This window comes from Cheilinus undulatus, linkage group 20 (genome assembly GCF_018320785.1).
Source record: "Cheilinus undulatus linkage group 20, ASM1832078v1, whole genome shotgun sequence".
Lineage (NCBI taxonomy): Eukaryota > Metazoa > Chordata > Actinopteri > Labriformes > Labridae > Cheilinus > Cheilinus undulatus.
In genome coordinates, this window is record NC_054884.1 from 28,634,309 (window position 1) to 28,654,525 (window position 20,217).

At 41.4% G+C, this 20,217-nt stretch overlaps 1 protein-coding gene across 12 annotated transcripts in view; it reads left to right on the forward strand.

Moving 5' to 3' along the window:
• Positions 1 to 20,217, forward strand: part of tcf7l2 (transcription factor 7 like 2) — a 135,521-nt gene that overhangs the window by 87,939 nt on the left and 27,365 nt on the right. For all 12 annotated transcript variants that reach the window (XM_041815418.1, XM_041815417.1, XM_041815424.1 and 9 more), the window contains one exon: positions 18,372 to 18,504. In XM_041815418.1, coding sequence (XP_041671352.1) covers positions 18,372 to 18,504 — 133 coding nt within the window. The remainder of the gene's footprint in view (positions 1 to 18,371; positions 18,505 to 20,217) is intronic.

Sequence of the window (20,217 nt, forward strand, 5' to 3'; positions counted from 1 at the left end):
GCTGTTTTGAGTCTGAAAAGCCATGAAGCCTTATAGGGGTTAGATTAAGACGTGGCTAAAAAGATGCACCTATATCAGTGAGGGTCATTGCATGTGTTTGGCCGATGTGTAACAGAGCCTGAACTTAAATCCCCTTAAATAAAAGGATAGAAGCACCACCGGGGTCGCTCCATCTTGAGCCATTTATGGAGCGCTTGGCTGAAAGCCAAAACCACAAGTCTCTTTTATGAAAGTGAATTTCATCGAAGAATCTGGGCGAATTTCTTAATCTTGAATAACTAATATAAAATTAAAGGTGTTTATTTGTTGGCGTCAGGTATAATGGGTTCAGCATTTTTAATTGGGGCGCGGATTAGTCCAGTTTGGTTCAGTGCTTCTGATTATTTCTCCCAGCCTAAAGGGGACTGAGATAAACCCCTAATACGGCCAGTACCCCTAAGCGCTCTCCTTTTTGAAGACACCAAACAAAAAAAAAAAAAAGTGGCCTCTGCTAGCGTTCGGCCCTCCGAGGATCGTGGATAAGGGACATTATTCTCAGAATAGGCAATTAATTCCGCTGGCAACGATCGGTTAGAGCGTCTTCCCCCCGCCGCCCCTCCAAATGCCCTCCTCTCCACCCTCCACTCGCCATTTGAAATGCTAACACAATGAAATATTTTCCTATTGGTCCGTGTCCCTCGGCTAAGCCAGCGCCGCGGGCGAAGAATTTCATCGACTGATGAGACCACAGGCATGCCCGATAAAAAGGTTAACTGTACGTGACACGCACTCCAAGCAGCCCGCGCTACCTTGAACTCTCAAGTTCTGTAACTTTTATTTGACTTTTTTATTGTTAGCGAGGCTGGGCTGGCGCGGCCGCCGAGGCCAAGCGGAGCTGCTGTGTGGCAGCGAAACGGGATAACGTGTCTGCTTTTTAGAAATTATTTGTTTTTAGAAATATTAAAATAAAATGCGATGGTAACACAGCATAGTGGAAGCATGATTGAGAAATTAATTAGCTGAATAATGGAAATATCCACCATGAAGGCAATGTGATTGATAAATTATAGAATAGGATTTACTTTTAATCTAAAGCGTCCAGATCATTCCTCTTTCATTTACCTCCTCCCTCCACAGCGTATACATTTTGTATCCATTGTGTTGTATTTAGCTTGGCTCTGCTGTATGAGAATAAAGAACAATCCAGGATGCCACATTTCTTCTTCCACCTTCAGGGAAAGGCAAGGTTGACTGCCAGAGAGTGGGAGGAGGATTCCAGGCTGTTTTTAAATTGTTAGTAAAAGATATATGGGCACAGAATAGGTATGGCTGCTGCTGCAGTACCCCCCCAAACCCCACACACGCACACACAAGCACACGCACATGCAGAGCACTGTGCGAGGACTGAGGCAGGTGGCTCCCCATGGCTGCAGCTTCATGACAACATGCCATTAGAAATAGCAGGCCTGTTGATCAATCCTGCCGACATGACAGCTTCGCCGCAAGGCCCGGCTCTTTGAGTGCCGACGCCGCGGCAGCTCCCTCTCCCGTTTCTCCCCACTAATTGGTGAAGGTTTCTCTTATATATGCTCGTGGCACAGGGCTTTTTTTTCTCTCTCCTCCACCACCTCCTCCTCCTCCTTTTCTTCTTTTTCTCCCTCTCCCTCTTTTTTTTTTTAGCTTCTTCCCCCCTCTGCTGCCACCCCTTTTTATCTCTCTTTCTCTCTTTCCATATATCTATATATATAAAATATAATTTTTTTGTTTTAACATTGTCACATTGGAAGTGATAACTTTGGGTGAGATATTGCAAGTGGGTTGAGTAAAGGGATGTGTGTGCCGCAGGCTCTGTTCGTTCTGTATTTTTTGTGGGACTATTGGAGCTGGGATTTGACATTGACTCTAGGCAATGTGCATCAGCACCACACATACACAATGGGGATCATGCAGAAAAAATTATATCTTTGTCAGGTGAAATGAAGGGGAAATAGGCCTTTGATAGCGTTGCATTTTTAATTGCATGCTTTATTTTGAGCGCGGCCTGCTAAAAATACTAGATCCATAATTAAGTGACACTGTGTCATTTACATTAAAACTCATTTATTGTATTTTTCTACACTTTGACAAACAGCTGTGCAGCAGCATTTGTGTTGATTTGATTTAATCCCTTTCTTTTTCATCAAACAGAATTAAGTTGCAAAACGTCAAAACAATTGTCAGAAAATGGCTGCGTGTTGCTCGCTGACTTGTCACAGCAACACGGGTTTCTAATTCCATTTTTTTTTTTTTCGCCAGCGCATCACTCTTAAACGCCACCCACTCTGAATCTCTCCCAACTAAATAAATGAGGGGGGAGATAAGCACACATTAAATGTTTAACTGTCTCGCATTTGTCATCTGTTTTACCCCTCTTAATTAAACAGACGCAGCTTAGCCCCGGCACTCCAAATCCACATACACAACCACTCTCTACAAGCCTGCGAGCGCCGGAGCCTGAGCGCAAACACTGTCCTGCCGATGATTAATTTAGCCGTTAATATTTATTTTCTCGGTCGTGCTCGGTTAGCAGCTCAGTGGAGGGTGAACCTGAGCTTAAAAATGAGGATTTTTGTGGATTTTTCTGACATTAAAAAGAGGAGAATTGTGCACTGGTTGTGATTTGTGTCTGCTTCTAGTGATACGGCGTGTTGAAAACATTAACTACTACCTCCACCCAGTGGCACAAAGTGAAAAAAAAGGCAGGTGTGATTGGCAGCACACAGTATTTAATGTAGTGGGAAGAGTTGCCTTAAGCGAAGAGGGGGGATGTATTCAGCACACAATAGTGCTGCTATCTCCCTCTCTGCATTGTCTCTCTCATCGCCGACCTTATTACATGCCGTATTTGGCATGAAGAATCCCCTTCTTATCGGCAGCTGAATTTTAATGCCACTACGCTCAGATGGCCGCCTTATTCTAGTAGTTGTTTTGACATCATATTGCATTTTCCATGTGTGTGTGTTGCTTTATTATTTCTCAGAGAATCAGAAAAGGAGATCTGTCTGCACCGCTGTACTCTCTCAACTTGCTGACTGTTCTGTTAAATTGTGATGCTTTCCTGCTTAAAAAAAAAAAAAAAAAAAAGAAAAAGAGAGGGGGAAAAAGAGAGAGCAGGAGAACCGGGCCCGGGGTGAGAAAAGAGGAAAAGTGGAGTAGAATTGGGGGGTTCTCCTCTAAAGCCCCCTCTCCAGATCGGAGGAGTAGAGCCGGGATCAAAGCGGCTTGTTTTATGTGGCTGGTGCGACACTTTGAAGTCCCCGAGTCACCTACAGCACTCACTTCATCAAGTTCACTAGTGTCTTAATAGCAGATCAATAAGTTTCAAAGTCAGAGAGTTAATTTGATACCAGCGCTGATGTGATCACGCTGGGCCACAGAGCCGCTCCCCTCTCGTCTGCCTCTTCCCCGTCTCTCCTCCTCACCTAGATTGGACCTGTTTTAGGCTCTCAACTTGAATTAAGCCGCGCTGGGATTCGACGTTCGGCGTCTGTTTTTATTCTGAGCCTCTGCTTGTGTCACAATAATTGTAAGATCATTAGGATTTAAATTGCAGCTTCCTTTTGGTGGAATTTTATTTTTAAGAGCCACAGTTTGCACTGCTTTTAAAAAAAAAAAATTGTAATTTTGTACTGTTTTTGAGCAATAATTGGTTAAATTTTCTGTCTCAAAATTAATATGATAAATTTGTTTTAATTAAGTCTGATTTCCTTTTCTGTTTTAATGACATTTATCATTTTTAACAGCTGAAAACTAATTAATTAGACATCTTATCTTATAAATAAAATGTCAGAATTGTTGTAGAAAATTAGATTTTTAATAATCCTCTTATAGATAACATTTTTAACACATGAATCTTAATATAGAATGAGGAAATCTAAAGTTTAAAAATAATCAGCGCGATGCCGACGGCTTCGGGAGCGCCTTTTTTAAAGCTCGCTATTCATTTCAGAAAAAGGCAGCACCATCTGTATTTGGTTCTGAGTCGCCGAGGCTGGATCAGCACCCGCAGAACAAAAGACCAATTTAGTATGTTCATCTAAGGGTTGCTAATGGTATTATGGAGCCAGCAGGGTGGTCGGCAGGGGCCCGGCGCTCCAAGGTGAGCCCGCAGCTTGACCCCGGCGCTCACACCAATTCACAACGCTGCTGGCATTCGTGCCCCACATCTGCCATTTTTTTGTGTGACCCCATCAATACCTTTTTCTTTATGTTATAGAAAATAAATCGGCGCAGAATCAGCCAATCCTTCCTCTGAAACTAGTGGAAATATGTAAGAAAATGTCTGCGTGGAAAGCTCGGCTCTGTTGTTCTGAAGTCACAATATGTGAGAAAATGAAAAGGGTTTGCATTTGAAAAACATGCAAAAAGATACAGCGACGCTTTGTGTACAGAGGAGCGAAGATGGCATGTCGTCTGCTTAATTTTTCAAGACAGCTTCTGGTAGGGTTGCTTTTTGTTCTTGAGAATAAAACACGATTTAAGAGAGCTTTTGTTTTTAAATTTTATTCCAGGACAGGAAAAAATTGCACGTCATAATTATTTAGGAAGATTTCCAAGCACTGTGACATATTTGATGACGGTTTGGGGAAACGGTGCAGAGAGCCGTGTTTGACAGAGACGCGCTTCCCGGTGCGAGGCTGATTTCTGTGGGGGGGAGCGGGTGGCGGAGAGCTCCTGGATGGAGCTGAAACGCTGCAGCGGGTGGTGCTGATGGAGGGCTGCCTGTGTGGTCCTCAGCGGTCGGTGCTCCGCCGGGCTGTGCCGAGAGAGCGCTGGAGGTCCCGGGGATTTTTAATGAATGTTTCATGTTAAATTTAGCGGCGGCGGCGCTCACACTGCAGCGCTTCCATGTCTTATTTCTCTAGAAAAGGTGAAAAATCATCCAGATCTTCTTGTTGGAAGAAAAATTTAAATTTTGTCTGATTAAAACCATTTGTAATTTATGGTATCAGTCCTTAAAAGTGGTAAAAATTACGAGTGAAAATATGACTATATTCTCCTCCTTTTTTCTCGAGGTTCCTGCTGTTCATGCACCATGAAATCTTGCTTCATTAAAAGTGTATTAATCTTGTCTTGTCTCATGGGAGGTACCTTAAGATGATGCTGTGTCTTTTTCTTTAAATTGTTGGAGGAAAAAAAAATCTTCCAGATTTGGTCCCTGTCAGTCAGAAATAATTGTGTGCTTAATCTTGTCCCTGATGGATGACTTGGAGTTCAGCAATGGGCCAGCTCCAATGACAAATACAATATTAATATTCATTAACTGCTTTGACAATGCTAATTTTGATGCAGTAGTAAAGGGCCTTCCAAAGTTAGCGGCCAAAGCATCAGAGCTGAGCAAGGTGGCAAGATAATTTGTGCTGCTTTGCTGAGCTGAAGGCTTTTAAAGTCTTAAGCAGGGGAGAAAAAAAGGCTAGGTACCACAAACAAAATAAAAGAGAAAGGGAAAAAGTTCAGACGCATTGGAAACCAGGACTGTGGAAGTAATACGATCAAGAGACGGCTACAAAAATTTGACACCTCCAATGCTGCATCTTTGAGCAAATATTTTTTTTATTTAAACAAAAAAAAGCCTTACAACAAAAAAGGAGCACAACATGGTAAGTCAGCACATTCTCGTTTTTTTGTTTAATCTTTTTGATCTTTTCAATTATCGCTATTTGAAGATCAATAGTCATTTTTTCTCTGCTGTGGTTGAAAGGCTCACAGCGGTGGTATAGTGGATGGTCGGATCACGGCTTTAAGAGTGGGCTTCCTCTCTTCAAGCCACCAGTTGGCCGGGTTGAATTTTTCTAATGCCAGCTCTCCTGAAAAACCAGACGAGGCTTATTTGTATTTTTTTATTTTTTTTCTATTGTTTTAACTGCTTTTGTTGGCTTGTTGTTTGACTTTGGAGTTTGGGGCTTCTTCCCCCCTCTTGGTCGTCTTAAGAGGGCTCAGGATGGAGAGAGTTTGGGGTGCAAGTCGGTGAGAAATGTTTGTTTTTTGGCTTTTGTTTGGCTGCTTTTTCCGGGGGTTTCCTACTTGGAAAAATTGACGGGCAGGAGTGACACCCTTTGCCCCGGATCGGAATGTTTTCTCTCACCTTTTTTTTTCCTGATACTTTTTTCACGCAGTGTTTTTTTTTTTTTGCTTTTAATTTAGTGTGACTAGCGGTGAATGGAGCGTGGCTAGTTTTGGGGATTAATGACATGACGAGAGACACCCCGCTGCTTGAGTTTAGCCAAGTTAGGGCAACTCCTATAGACGGCACTCCACTACCTTTATGTCTGCCAAGCCCGCTGAATGAAAGCCTCTCTTCTTTCTCTCCCTCTTTTTTGTTGTTCTTTCAACTTATCAAAGAAAGAGAGATGGACACAAAAGAGCTTATTAGGGGGGATATGAAGATGGGCGAGGGGGGAAAGAAAGAGGGAGTCCCCGGTCAGATGCAGAGAGGAGCAGCGCAGCCTGAATGCGTTGAGGGGGGCTGAGAGTGAACAGTCGGCTCCGGCGCTAGCCACCCGCTCCCCGCTCCCTCTCGCTCCGCTCTGGGACCCGACGAGCCGTAAGTCGCTCCAGCGTACCTTGGCTCCTCCGGCCGCTTCTCTTATCGGCTTAACCCATCGGGCGTTAGCGAGGGGGGCTGCCGTAGATGAGGTGCTGCCCCCCAGTGGATTAGTGGCTGACATGGTGGTGGGAGTCTGCTTGGAGTCTGTGCACTACCACGAGTGCCAGCATGCTTGTTTTAACCAGGAACCGAGCAGCATCCCAAATACAGCTCTTTTAAATGGTAAGACTTTTCAACATTTTAATTACTGCTTTGCTTGATTTTTTGCTGCTTCTTTGCCTTTAAATATTATGTTTAGATTGAATTTATTCATTGGATATTTTTCTGGGCTCCATTTAGCAATTTATAACACTTATGTTGCTAAGTGACAGATTGACAATTTGGATAATGAAAGGCAGTGTTTGATTGCTTTGTCTTGACAGCCTGACAGGGATTTATTATTCTATAAGACATCAAACTAAATGTGATTATTGTTCATTGTTTGGTGAAACACTATTCTATTTAATCTCATTATTTAATGGCTTTATTTATATTGAGGATGTTTGAAATATTATATCTTAAATTAGTATTTAAGTCCAAGCTGTTTTGCTTCTGTCTCATCAGCTGATCATTTAGCGTTAATAAATCAGGGTTAATATTTTTAAAGTTTTAATTCTTTATGCATCTTTAATGTTGTATTTTTAACAAAATAATTTTACTGTAATTATAACGTATTTTCTTAAAGGCATTTTTATTGATAGTTCATCCTCTTTTTGTAGCTTTTCTATGAAAAAATAATGAGTTTGTAAAGGTCAGAGGCCGTTCCGTTGGCTTGTTTTGTCAAACTTTTTGTTCTTTTTCTCCCAATTGTATCGCACACTTTCGGGGTCTCGTGCGAACATCCCAGACAGTAGAGAGGACTGGAGTATTTTTTTCTCCCCTCTGTGCGCTCTTGTGTCGTAGCGTTGATGCCATTGTGGTCCGGTGATTGGGAGCTGTCCATCACTCGCCGGCGAACTGGCAGTTTACTTAAGAAAGTGCACGTGGGACAAAAGGAGATGGCAGGAGCGTGGCAGGCCGGCTGAATGGAGGGAGGGCAGGCAATTAGCCGCCGCCTTGTCGGGGGCTCTTTTACTTGTCAAGCTGGAGCCCCCCGCGCTATTGTCCGAGCTGTGTAAAGGACATTCCCAGGGTTTTTGTTTTGGCTTTAAGGGCCTCAGGACTGCCTGCTGCAGGCCAGGAGAGGAGCCGGCTCCTCGCAGTGACAGAGAGGCTGAGCGAGGACAGGAGAGAGAGGAGAAATAAAGACGAGGGTCTGTAAGTTTTTAACAGCCAACTCTTAAAACACATGCTCTTTACCTCTGATGTTAAAAATATTTGTATCTATCATTTTAAAATGATAGTTCTTGCTTTTTTAAATACCAATTTTCCTCTTCAATAACCTTCATTAGCTCATATTAAAATGTATATTAAGATTTACTGTGCTATGAAGGGAATAATTTCCTTTATAAATATTTAATTTGTCATGGTGATTAGTAAGGCTCAGGTTATTAAAGGTAATTAAAGGATGACAAGTCAAGTTAATTAGATTATAAAATTTTCCAAACATCATAAACGGTTAATTTTGCCATTTTTAATCACTTGAAGACGGATTGGTTTTTTAAATTTTATATTTTTAGCATTTAAAAAATATTGAAGCATCATTTTTATTTATTTTAAGATAATATTTAGCCAAAAATAATGTCTTATATTCATGTTTTGGTCATTTTTCTCTAAAAAAAATCCAACATTCTTAAATTTATCTTTTGTTTAGATACTTTTTTAATCATGCAAAATTAATAATGATAATTTATATTTTTAAATATGGCATTTTTGGTCATGTGTCCTTTAATTCACCTTCAATTTTTTGCCTTTTTTTGCACAGAAATAGTTTTTGACCACTCATTTGACCTCACAATTGAGGAGAATAATGGATTTAAAAGGGAAATACTTTCAGAGAAAAGATGAGGGGGGTTAGAGGCCTTGCTCACATGGCGTTAGATTCGTCAGGGGGGTCAGGTTAAGAGACAAATTCTTCTCTGCTTTTAGGCATTGCTCAGAAAAAAGACAAGGTTAAAAAAGAAAAAGCATAGCGTGGAAAGGTGCCACGTCCATGTCAGATTTAAGACTCTCTCTCCCCCTCTCTGTATGAAGAGGGGACTGTCAGCATCACACATAAAGTGACTGTTGGCCACACTTTGCTGAGCCTGCCCTCCCTTTGTGGATGTTGTTGTGTCTTGTTCCTTTTCTTCTTCTTCTTCCCTTTTCTATCTCTCTCTCCCTCTCCCGCTCTCTCCTCTTTGTCTCCGTCTCTCGCCTTGCTCGCTTTACCTTGTAGCCAAAGCTTTTCAAGCTGCCAGTTCGTCTCTGGGCATCCTGGAGGCACAGCAGAGCCCACACACATCCTCTAAGAAACACATACACAGACCCAACATACAGCAGGGATTTGGGTAATAACTGATTTTTTTTCCTGTGTTTGTGAGTATATATTTTTTCTGGAGTATAGCTTGTGGGAAGACTGCTGCAGTGCTGAAAAGCTGCTCACAGTAATTTTTCCTCCTCTCTGTCTGCCGCTCACTTCTTGTACTTCTTGTCACCGGTATCAAAACTTTCACTGAGAGAGGAGAGGAGACTGCTGGCCACTAAGAGCGAAGGCATCTGTGGGTAGAGTGAGGCTTTTTGGAGATTTTTTTGTGGGTGGGTTGTGAAGGAAAAAAAGTAGGCCTCAAACCCTGACGCCTCAAGAGATACTGATGTCAGAAACCTAAACAGGGGAACAATGGTCAGCCGGCCGCAGCAAAGAGAGGGGGGACGATAAACACACGCACGCCACACATGCCCAGCATCACACCCGCACGCACCGGAGGAAGGAGCCAAGGCGGAAACAGACAAAGGAGGAGGAGAAGAAGAAGTGGAGGAGAGGAGCGTCCAAGACGAGCAAAAGGGCTTCTCCCCGGCGTAGAGGGAGGGAAGAAGGATCTGGGGGGGCCAGGTGGAAGTAGGAGAAGGAGGAGGAGGAGGGCGGGGGTGGGACTGAGGGGGTCATGTACCCGCGGGATGGAGCTCCAGCCGGGCCGGAGGAGACGGGAGCCAAGGCAGGAGTTCTGGGCCCGGGGCTCTCGCTCCTCCAGCAGGTGGGCTGCTGGCACCTCAATCTGAGCAGCTGGGTGAGTAATGCGGCTCTGCTCCCCTGCTTCTTCTTCGTCTTCTGTCTGAGAGCTTTATTTTGACAGGTTGTTGTTGTTTTGGTGCAGGTTGATGCTAAGGGGGCGGTGTTTGGGTGGAGGGACTTGTGGCTATCTGGTAAAAATATCCTGGCAGAGAAGTTCTTACTATGCAGAATGTGCTCATGCTAATTGCTAAGTAGGGCTATCACGATTACTTCGATTGATCGTAAGTACTGAACAGGCTGATACTGCACACATTCCTCAAGCTTAAAACTTTGAAAAACAAGCAAAAAATGAATAAAAATGAATGAAAAAAAAAAACATAAAATGAAAAGAAAATGGCCAAAACATCAAAACTACATGAAAAAATGTATGTGGACAAAACAAGGCATGTGGCTCAGGAATTACAGTATGTCCCTCTTTAAAGCACCGTTTCTGACTCTTAAATTGAGGCCTAAATATCACAAACAGACCATCCAGATGAACTGAAAAAACACATTTCAGAAAGTTCACTTCACAGGAATATTATCAGGATTATTGTGATATTGAGATCACGATTATTGAACAGGATAACTTGATGATTTCACAACATCTGAGAGCATTTATGAAACTTAAACCTGCAATAAAACTTAATAAAAGTATATAAAGGAATAAATATTAGTGATAAAGCCTTAGAAATGTGGAGAAAATGGCCAAAACATCATAGCCACATGTCAAAACCTCAGTGGACAAAAAAAGGCATGTTGTTTAATCACAATTATCCTGTGTTTTTGATCGTGGGAAGCAAAAATTGAAACTTAAACTCCATAAAATGTTGATTCTCCACCCAAATTTGTCTCTCTTTAAACTGTTTTTGACTCCCTTCATTGTAGGCCTAGTTATCCTAAAATGGCATCTAGATTGATTAAAAACATTTCAGAAACCCTTGAGAGGAATATTACCACCAATATTCTAAATGATATTGAGATCATGATAATTGAACATGATTTCTTGGTGATTTTACAACATCTGCATGTATTTATCAAATTTAAATACTCTTAAAAGTTTGAAAAACAAGAAATAACTAATTAAAAATTAGTGAAAAAGGCATAAAAATGTAAAGAAAATGTCCAAAACATTATAGTTACATGAGAAAACCTACATGGCCAGAACAAGGCATGTTGTTTAATCATGATTATCATGTTTTCATGATTGTGGGAAGCAAAAATTTAAATATAGAGCTATTCCCAACTTTATAAAATGGCAATAATCCACCCAAATATTTCCCACTTTAACGTTTTTGACTCTCTTAAATTGAGGCCTGAATATCATAAACAGAGCATCCAGATTAAGTAAACAGAAAATATTATTGAGATTATTTGAATTGGTCTTGAAATAATTATTGAACAGGATTTCTTGTTGATTTGACAACATCCGCATGCTTTTATCCAACCTAAACTCTTTAAGGTTTAAAAATCAGGCAGTAAAGGAGTAGAAATCAGTAAAAAAAATATAGAAATGTAAATAAAATGACCAAAACATCACAAATATATGACAAAATGTACGTGGGGGAAACGAGGGCTGTTGTTTAATCCAGATGATCTTGTTTTCATGATCATGGAGTGCTTAAATTGAAACTTGAGCTCCATAAAATGTTGGTTCTCCACCCAAATTTGCCCCATTTTAAACTATTTTTATCTCCCTTAAATTGAGGCCTAAATATCTTAAACATGGCATCTAAATTCACTCAGTTAAATCACGATTATTTTAATTGATATTGAGATAACGATAATTAAACAGGATTTCTTGCTGATCTAACAAGATCTGCTTGCAGTTATCAAGGTTAAAGACTCTGAAAAGTTTAAAAAAACAAGCAATAGATGAATAAAAATGAGGGGAAAAAATGTAAAATGTTAAGGGAAGGTCCAAAACAGTACAAAGACGTATGACCAATCAAGGCATGTGGCTTGGAAATTTTCAGTCATGATTCAAGATAGAATTGAAACTAAATCTTCATAATATGTCAGTTCTCCACCCAAATGTGTCCCACTTTAAACTGTTTCTGACTCCCTTAAATTGAGGCCTAAATATCATAAACAGAGCATCCAGATTAATTAAAAAACGACATTTCAGAAACGTTCCCTTGAGAGGAATATTATTTAGTGGATAAAAACATTTGATGGAGCTCATGTCTTAACCATGAAATGTAAAATAAGATTTCAATAACCTCACAGATTAACATATCCCTTTGTTAATGTTGCCATCCAATTCAAATTCTTAATTGCCTGGCTTTCAACTGAAATTCTGAGGGGCTGATTGCATTTCAAAAGGCAGAATTCAGCGTGGCTCTTAACACCGCGATACAATATCACCTCTCAGCGAAGCCCCCTTTAACTCAGGTATGTTTGAGAGCTCAAGAGGCTGTTTACGCTGAAAAGAAAAAGCTTCAACACGCACGTGCGTCTAAAGAGGAGATTTGTCTTCACAGAATACAACAGTTACCACCAAATACCACTTCATATTTAAGCTATTTGTGCACACTTTTATTTATCTGTGACATGTCAGAACATGTCCTTTCTGCAATTCCATTTGATGTGCCGACTATCAAAGATGGGAAGCGAAAATAAATGGTGACGAACGACTTGAGTGCTAGCGAAGAGAGCAGGAGGAAGGGGAGCAAAGGCTCTGGCCCACATAATATTTTTGTTCAGTGCTCTGATCAAGCAGTCGGCATGTCACTGCAGCAAAGTGAATAGATTAACTTTTAAATATACTGTGGTCTCAAGAGCCCCTTGCCCTCAGAGACGCATCTTCTCTGCAAGAGAGAGAGGAAAACTGATCAACACCTCCATATCTGCTTTTTAAATCCTTTTGCTCCCCCTTACAATTCCCAGGTTCCTAATATCATGGAGTTTTTTTTATTCTGAAATGATTAACCAAGAAATAGGATTTCTGAAATGTAGCAGGGCTTTTTAATCAGCGTGTTATGCTGGAGGATCGCGGCTCTGATAAGCCTTTAATTTGTAGGAGCATTTCATATTCCATTGCCGTTAAACTCTAAGTATTCCTTTAGATTGTCTTCTTGAATCTGAGGGCTGATTTGACTGAGTGAAGATTTGTTAGGGTTTGCAAGGAGATGAAGATGGAAGCCTGGAGGGGGCACTCTATGCCTCCCAGAGGAAAACAGCGTTCATGTGTGTAAACAGATTCCAGCAGGACGACACAGAGCGATACCAGATGATTCATTAGATTGGTGGCAGCACAGTTTGTACTTTCTGTTGTGCTCAAATCATTCTCACAAACATACACCTAGCTTTCCAGTGTTCTCTGTCACTCCATGTGCCTTGGATGCAGGCCACTTGCACACTCTGGGAGAGGCTCAGAGCGCTCTGGCAACTTTTTTTTTTTTTTCTGCTTGCTTTGGAATTCGGAGGCCTAAGAGGACCTCAATCCATCACGGCTCTGTCATCCCCACATCTCTCTCCCTCTCCTGCCCCGGCCTCCACTACAGCTCATTAGCGCCCCGCGAGCTGTTGTGACAACTCATCATATCATGACATAAAGCAGAGAGACAGAGGCTCCGTGCCCCCTCTTCTCCCCCTTCCTCCACCCCCTCTGGGCCCACGAGGTCACCACCTTCACATTTAGGGCTCAAATTGGCCCTGCGAGGTGCCACCAGGCGGAAATGCAAGGCCAACAGCTTTTTCCTGTCCGGGGCCTCCACCTCTCTGTGTCCCTCTTTTTGTCCCGCTCAGTCCTGCTGTCACTTTCTCACCCCTTCTGCCTTCTCCTGTACCTCCCCCCTCTTCTCTCCCTCCCAAGAGGTCTGAGTTAAAGCAGCTTTTTCATTTGTTCACTTTGAAAAGGCTCTTTTGGCATGGTGGAAGAAGTGGGGTTGCCATGGGACTAGAACTTTGAACATTTATATGATAGCTGGGGATGCATGACATCATCTGAATATCAGTATTGGCAGATATTAAATTAAAAGGTTGATATTTGGATCTGCAGGAATGGAAATTCTGCTCATGTTTACATCCAAAATACCAACTGTAGATATTGTCCCTTCTCAGCTTTAAATATTGGCCTATATTGGCTGTAAATACTGGCCTATATTGGCTGTAAATACTGGCCTATATTGGCTGTAAATACTGGCCTATATTGGCTGTGAATATTGGTCTATATTGGCTGTAGATACCCAATTTTTCAAGTAAGTTTGTGGAGTTTTAGGCATGACCAACAGACTTACGTCAGCTGAAGTCCTTTTTCTTTGTTTATCCCCTTTCCTTTAACTTTAAAGTGTGTTTTAAGGACTGAATTTTAGGTATGAACTTCATTTATATACCGATATCAACATCAGTATGCTATCCTAAAACTAATTTGTAAATATCTGCATATTGGATATTGGAAAAAGCCAGGATTGTGCATCCTTAAAACTTGAAATAATCACATGAAGTTGACACCTGTTTGGATACTATGACTAAGAACAGGATTCCTGCAAATCCAAAATTACATTTAAGGCTATGAAAAATCATATTTTACAAGCAATTGGTCTTAAATTTTAGAAGAGATATGACTTATGCATGTTTTTATCCAGTCTTATGTATTTTACATATGTAACGATACATATCACTGTACTGTATAATGATAGAGAAGAGGCATTAAATGTGCAGTAACTTATCAAATTTGGATGTTATGACCAAAATCTCTTTGTCCTTTATGAAATGACATTTCTCTTACGGTGCATTAAACCAGATAATTCAGCTCTGTCCATCGTACCAAGAAATCTCACAGGAGTTTCTTTTATGAGCATTTTTGCAGCACAAAAAAATTATATTTATTTATTCACAACTCAGGTCTTCAGAAAGGTTTTAAGAAGTCTAAATTTGATTTGATTGAAGAATTTGATAGAAGATTTTGGACCCAATTTGGATAATTTCTTGTTTCAAATATCAGGCAAACTCCTGCAAACTGTCTAAATCAATACTGACATCCGTTAAGAATAATTTGTAAATATCATGTATATATAGGTCACAATCTAACACCATGCATCTCTGAAATTCTATAATCAAATAATATTGATAATTATTTGGATACTACACATTAAACTAAAAACTAGAAGCTCTATGAACCAAATGTGGATAATTTTCTTTTTTCAAATGACCAAAATATTGCAATATTTTTGTACATTTTCATGTGTTTTCCTACAATTTTTAATACATTTAGTTCCTTCCCATGCACCTGTCAGAAATTGCTTTGTTCTAAAGCATATGGTTTCATAATATTCTGTGCCTTCTCTTTTATAAATTTAAGGTTTTTTTCAGTCAGCATCTACATTGTCATCATTCATAAGGTGGTTAAAGAGGTCATTAATTTGATAAAAAATTGAAAGAGATCTTTGGTCTGATTGAAATCTTAATGCCAAGTTGATATAAACCTCTACATTAAGGTTCCTTTTTCTAGCTAACCTGCATCGGTGCCAGGAATAACTCTTGTTATATCTGGGGGCTATTGGAGTTTCCAGCCTCCACTGTACATTGTTTTGCTTTAATTAGACTGTACTGTCATTATTTATTTTAAATACATAAACTAAACTGAATTGTCAACCTTTGTGGAACAGTGTGTAGTCATCAGCATAAACAGGAAGCATTTTGACTCTTGCTGTAGCTTCTGGCCATAGCAGCAGAACTTTCAAACATACATTTCATAAGTTTTTGTCCTGAGAAGAAGAGACATCTGTTTGGCTCATTGTTTGAGCATTTAAAGAAGCATCTTGTGAGTAAAGTATAATCACAATGACAACAATTACTGCTCCTTTCAGAACAAGTGCCTTGCAGCTGGATGAGAATGGAAAAGATGGAGCCAAAAAAGGATCAGTAACATAACCAGAAGCTTCTGTTTGTGTCTGCATTTCTTAAGTGAGCTGCTCCTCACGGTTCTGGCCTCCCTCTGCAGCAGAAGCTGCTGGACATGTAAAAAGTCAATGTGCTCATTGATCTTCCAACAAGAGAGTGCGCGCTTAAATTTTTCTGTTAGAGGCCTAAAAAAACCTGGTCATCATGACTAAAAGAGTGGCATGCCTGTTTTTGTCTTCTGCTATATTTGTTTGTTGTAATGACGGAGGTGGGTGAGAAGGATTGCAAGTCAGCGGGGGTGGAAGGGGCAGGAAATGTTCTTTCTTTTCCCCTGGCTTTTTGTGGAGCTGAGAGAGTAAAGCCTCCCACGTTGCCTGCTTTTGTTTTCCTCTGCACTCTATGGGGCGGCTCTGCGCGGCTGAAGCAGACCCTTAGCAGCCTGCCAGACGAGTCCCTGGGCTTGTTTTGTCCCACGGTGGCTGCAGGGCAGGTGCGTGGCTTTCTTTTTCCTGCGGGGACCACCGGGTGCTGGCTTGACGTCAGTGCGTGCAACTGTATGTGTGAGGGTGAGCTGATTGAAGACATCAGACCACCGGAAGTCCACTTTAGCTGTCCATGAACATCAAGGGAAACTTGAGACTCAGTCTTAAACAGTTTTGCCCATTTCTGTCCAAACTTAACTGTCTCTGTCTTTGATTTTTGTCTTCTTATTTATCCCCTGACTGTAGTGGACGATTGTGAAGGCAGCAATCTGTCCAGCCCGTTGCTTTGCTTTGCCCTGGGCCTTTCCGGACACAAAAAAAGAGCACACTCTAAGACCAGAAAGTGACTGTGATGTAAATCGGCTGCCTTCTAGCTCTGTCTCCCTCTCTCAGCGCCCCATACACACCCTCTCTAACACCCTGTGTCTAAATGTGGACTCACTGGATGGGCATTTTGAACTGTCTCCTCAATGGCCGGGGCCCCTGCACAAAAGAACTCATTTAAATGGCCACTAAAGCCTTTCAGCACAGAGAGATGAAGAATTGACAACATTCTTTCACATCATTACCCAAGGGAGGAGCCGGGGAATCGTGAAGGAGGAGGTTAGGAGGTGAGAGATAGGGAGAAGAGAGAGGCCATCTTCTAGCGTTCTGTCATAACCTCCAACAGGATTGTTTTTTCTACTGGTTCCTCCCTTTTTATCCCTCTATTCTCCATTTGCAGATTGAGAAACCCAACGAGCGCTGCCTTGGTTTGGTGTTTCTTTTTAATGAACCCCATTCCACCTCCAACCACCCCCCCCCACCCTTCACGCAAACACATACACACCCCCAACCCCTCTCTTTCCTTCTCCCCTCCATAGCCTTTCAGCTCAGGGCTGTGAATGAGTCCCAGGAGTCCCTCTGCCTCCCTGGAGTTCTGCTGGGGTTCATTAATCTTTCATTGGGACCATGGCAATAGGGAATGCCCCCCTCCTCTTCTTGCTTCCCCACTTGCCTCTCCTACTCTACTACCATGACAGAATGGAGGTCTACGTACTCAGGATTGTGAGGATGATACTGCTGGGAAGATCTTGTGAAAATGTAGCAGATTCTGCATGGATTGTTGACGTATTAGCCTTAGCTTTTTACTTATATTTGCCTTCCCTGAAGCTCACAGAACTGTATTTGTATTGCCAGTGAGCATCTTATGCATGTATGCCCCCCCCTTTTCCAAACATCTACTCCCATTAATGTTTTTCAAAGTCGGTTGCAAATGTGCCACAGTGGAGCCTTTTTTCTCCTTTCTTGCATGGGTTAAAGTCGCTAATGAGGGTGTGTGGCCTCTGAAAGAGCACATACATGCACAGAAACACACAAGCAGCCTGGTGTCTGACCCCCCCACCCCTCCACCCCCCTGAACATATCATCCATGTTATGATAAGCCTGATTAGTGCTGCTTCTTTGACTTGCTGAGGGCAGGATAAGGATGTGTGGGTAAAGAGGCGAGAGCAGCCTCTTCCACCAGTCGAATCTACAGCATGGCTCTAATCTGGTTATCTTGTGGTCGGTTGGGGACTGTGCGTGTATTAGTGTCTGTCTCGGCCCTGGCCCTGATGAGAGGGGGGAGCTGAGCTCCGTTAACGCAGGGGCCCACGGCAGCACACCCCTAAAGCTCCACTGTAATCTTTGGGTAATTGAAAAAAAGGGGGCCTGCACCACTTAGGAGCACAAAGAGAAGATTACATAGCTAAAACTAATTTGGCAAAAATGCAGAAATGGATTTTCAGCCCCACCTCCTCTCTCCTAACCCTTTTATTACAATCACCCCATACTCTCCGTGAACCAGGGGCCCCTGGGGGGGATAAGACGAGGGGAAGGGGAGCAAGGAAGAGGAGGCTGGAGAACAGGGAGGAGGAGAGCGTGGCTCTGACTGGGTCTGCTAATGACTGTGGATTTACACGCGCTGCCTTGATTTGGTGGTTTACAGATGATCGATTACTTCACTGCAACCGTGGTTAGAAGTGCCCCATCACACATCAGACCTAAATGTGAACTGGCAACCTCCCCAAAGCCGCTTAGATTGTGTTACTGGATTCCAGGGTGACACCGCAGAAGTGTTTTTAATTACAAACCACACTATTTTCACTGTGGTTTGGCGGTTTGGCGCCTCAAGAGTCCCCAGAATTTGATAGCTCTTCTTTCCAAGAGCTTTCAGACTGAGTTGTAATTCTGTGGCAAACATGTGCAATCTTTTATTAACACCCTTTTCTTCTTTTCTGTCCCCACTTTCTGTCCACTTTCTCTCTCTGTTTACTTCTTCTCTCAGTCTAATAAGGTTCCAGTGGTACAGCACCCTCACCATGTGCACCCTCTCACGCCTCTGATCACCTACAGCAATGAGCACTTCACACCGGGGAACCCCCCACCACACCTACAGACAGACGTGGATCCCAAAACAGGTAAAAACTGAAGAACTCTTAAACAGCGTGCATGTTTAGAAAGCATCTGGAGCTTTGATTTGAATTTGAATTTGCTGGAGCTACCGTATATTCTGCAAAAAAGAGGAGTGGGACAAAATAGGGATGGGTTCTGCAAGGATTCAGAATCAGCATTCTTTAGAACTCAAATTCAATAACATTTTAGCTTATCTCTAATGCTTTTGAGTCTTCTTGGTTCTGTATCGTAACATTTTATTATTTTATTGGTGCAAAAACCTACATCAGCTTTCACAAGGGGGAGCATAAGATGAAGCAGTGCTTCTCAGCTGGTCTAGCCACGAGACCCACCTCAGGTTCCATAATGACCCAAATTTCTGATATATTTGTCAATGAAACAGATTTATTTAACAAAAGATGGTTCAGTATAGACTACAGACTGAAGGAAATAAGACTAAGAATTAAGAATGAAATTTAATAGAACATCTCTGAAAATTCCTGGAAAAAATACCAGATTAAAAAACCTTTCTGAGAAAATTTCCAGAAATTCTATAAAATTTACATTAAGAAGTCCTGAATTATTTTACTGAAGACGAAAGCTGAAAGTTTCTTGGAAAAGTCCTGAAAGTCCCAGGTTTTATGTGAAATTTTCTTAGATTTAGAGGACAAAGTCCTGGAGAAGAGTGCCAGAAGTTCCTGGGAAAATGCCCAAAGAAAACTCCCCATATTCTAAGAAAACCCCTTAACCTTTTCAGGGAAATTTACCAAAAGTTTCCGTTAAAACCATAGAGAAAAATCTCCTATGAGTTTTCTATCAAAAACAGAAATGCACATAAAAGACTCTTAGACAAATTTATGACCCACTGTAAACAGAAATATAAACAGAAATATAAAAATAAAAAACAGAAACCTCTGGGTGCTTGAGTAGCATGCACTCATAACACTGGCTGTAGCTGCTGCAGGACAGTTACTCTCCTCATCTGCTCAGATCAGCCATGAAAAGTGCAATCATCCCTTAATCTGACTTAATCTGGACACTTCTGCACCATGAGTGAAGTTACCCACCGAGTTAGAAAAGTCCCGCATGTCAGGACCAATTTAACAAAGCAAGGACGATGTACTGAACTCTGTGGAAAAGCACTTCCTGGGTCACCTTTCAGTCTTTATTATTTGGAGTCAATCAAATTAGCTTACTTTGGGTGATGTGATTTTTCAAAATTAAAAATATAGGAGAAATATGGTATGATTGCAGTGGATGGAAAAAATTTAAATTATGTATCTTAACTTGAGTCATACTCAAATTATTTCATCTACTTGTCCTACTTTAAATGTCCTGTTCAAATGCAACATCTGTCAGGTTTTTCACAACAAACATGAATAATAAAGAATATTTTTTTCTGGCAATACAGAATAGATTGAACAGGTGGAATTTAAAGCAGCTAAATGAATTTTCAGTATCAGTAAGGACTTGGATGGATAAGGAGTATCAACACAATTAACTATCCTCATCTCTAGGACAAAATATTATTACGGCAGTATGTTGTTCTGGCTCATGTGTTACAGTCATTAAAATATTGGTGTCAAATAATAATATTTTTATATATAAACAGAGACATAATCAGAACTTAAAATGACAGCAGGAGATGTTGGTCAGTGTTGAAAAAAGGTTGAAAAGAGAACCTGAGATCAGATTTCAGTCTGTGAATCATAACGTACGTCATCTTATTTAGGGGCATT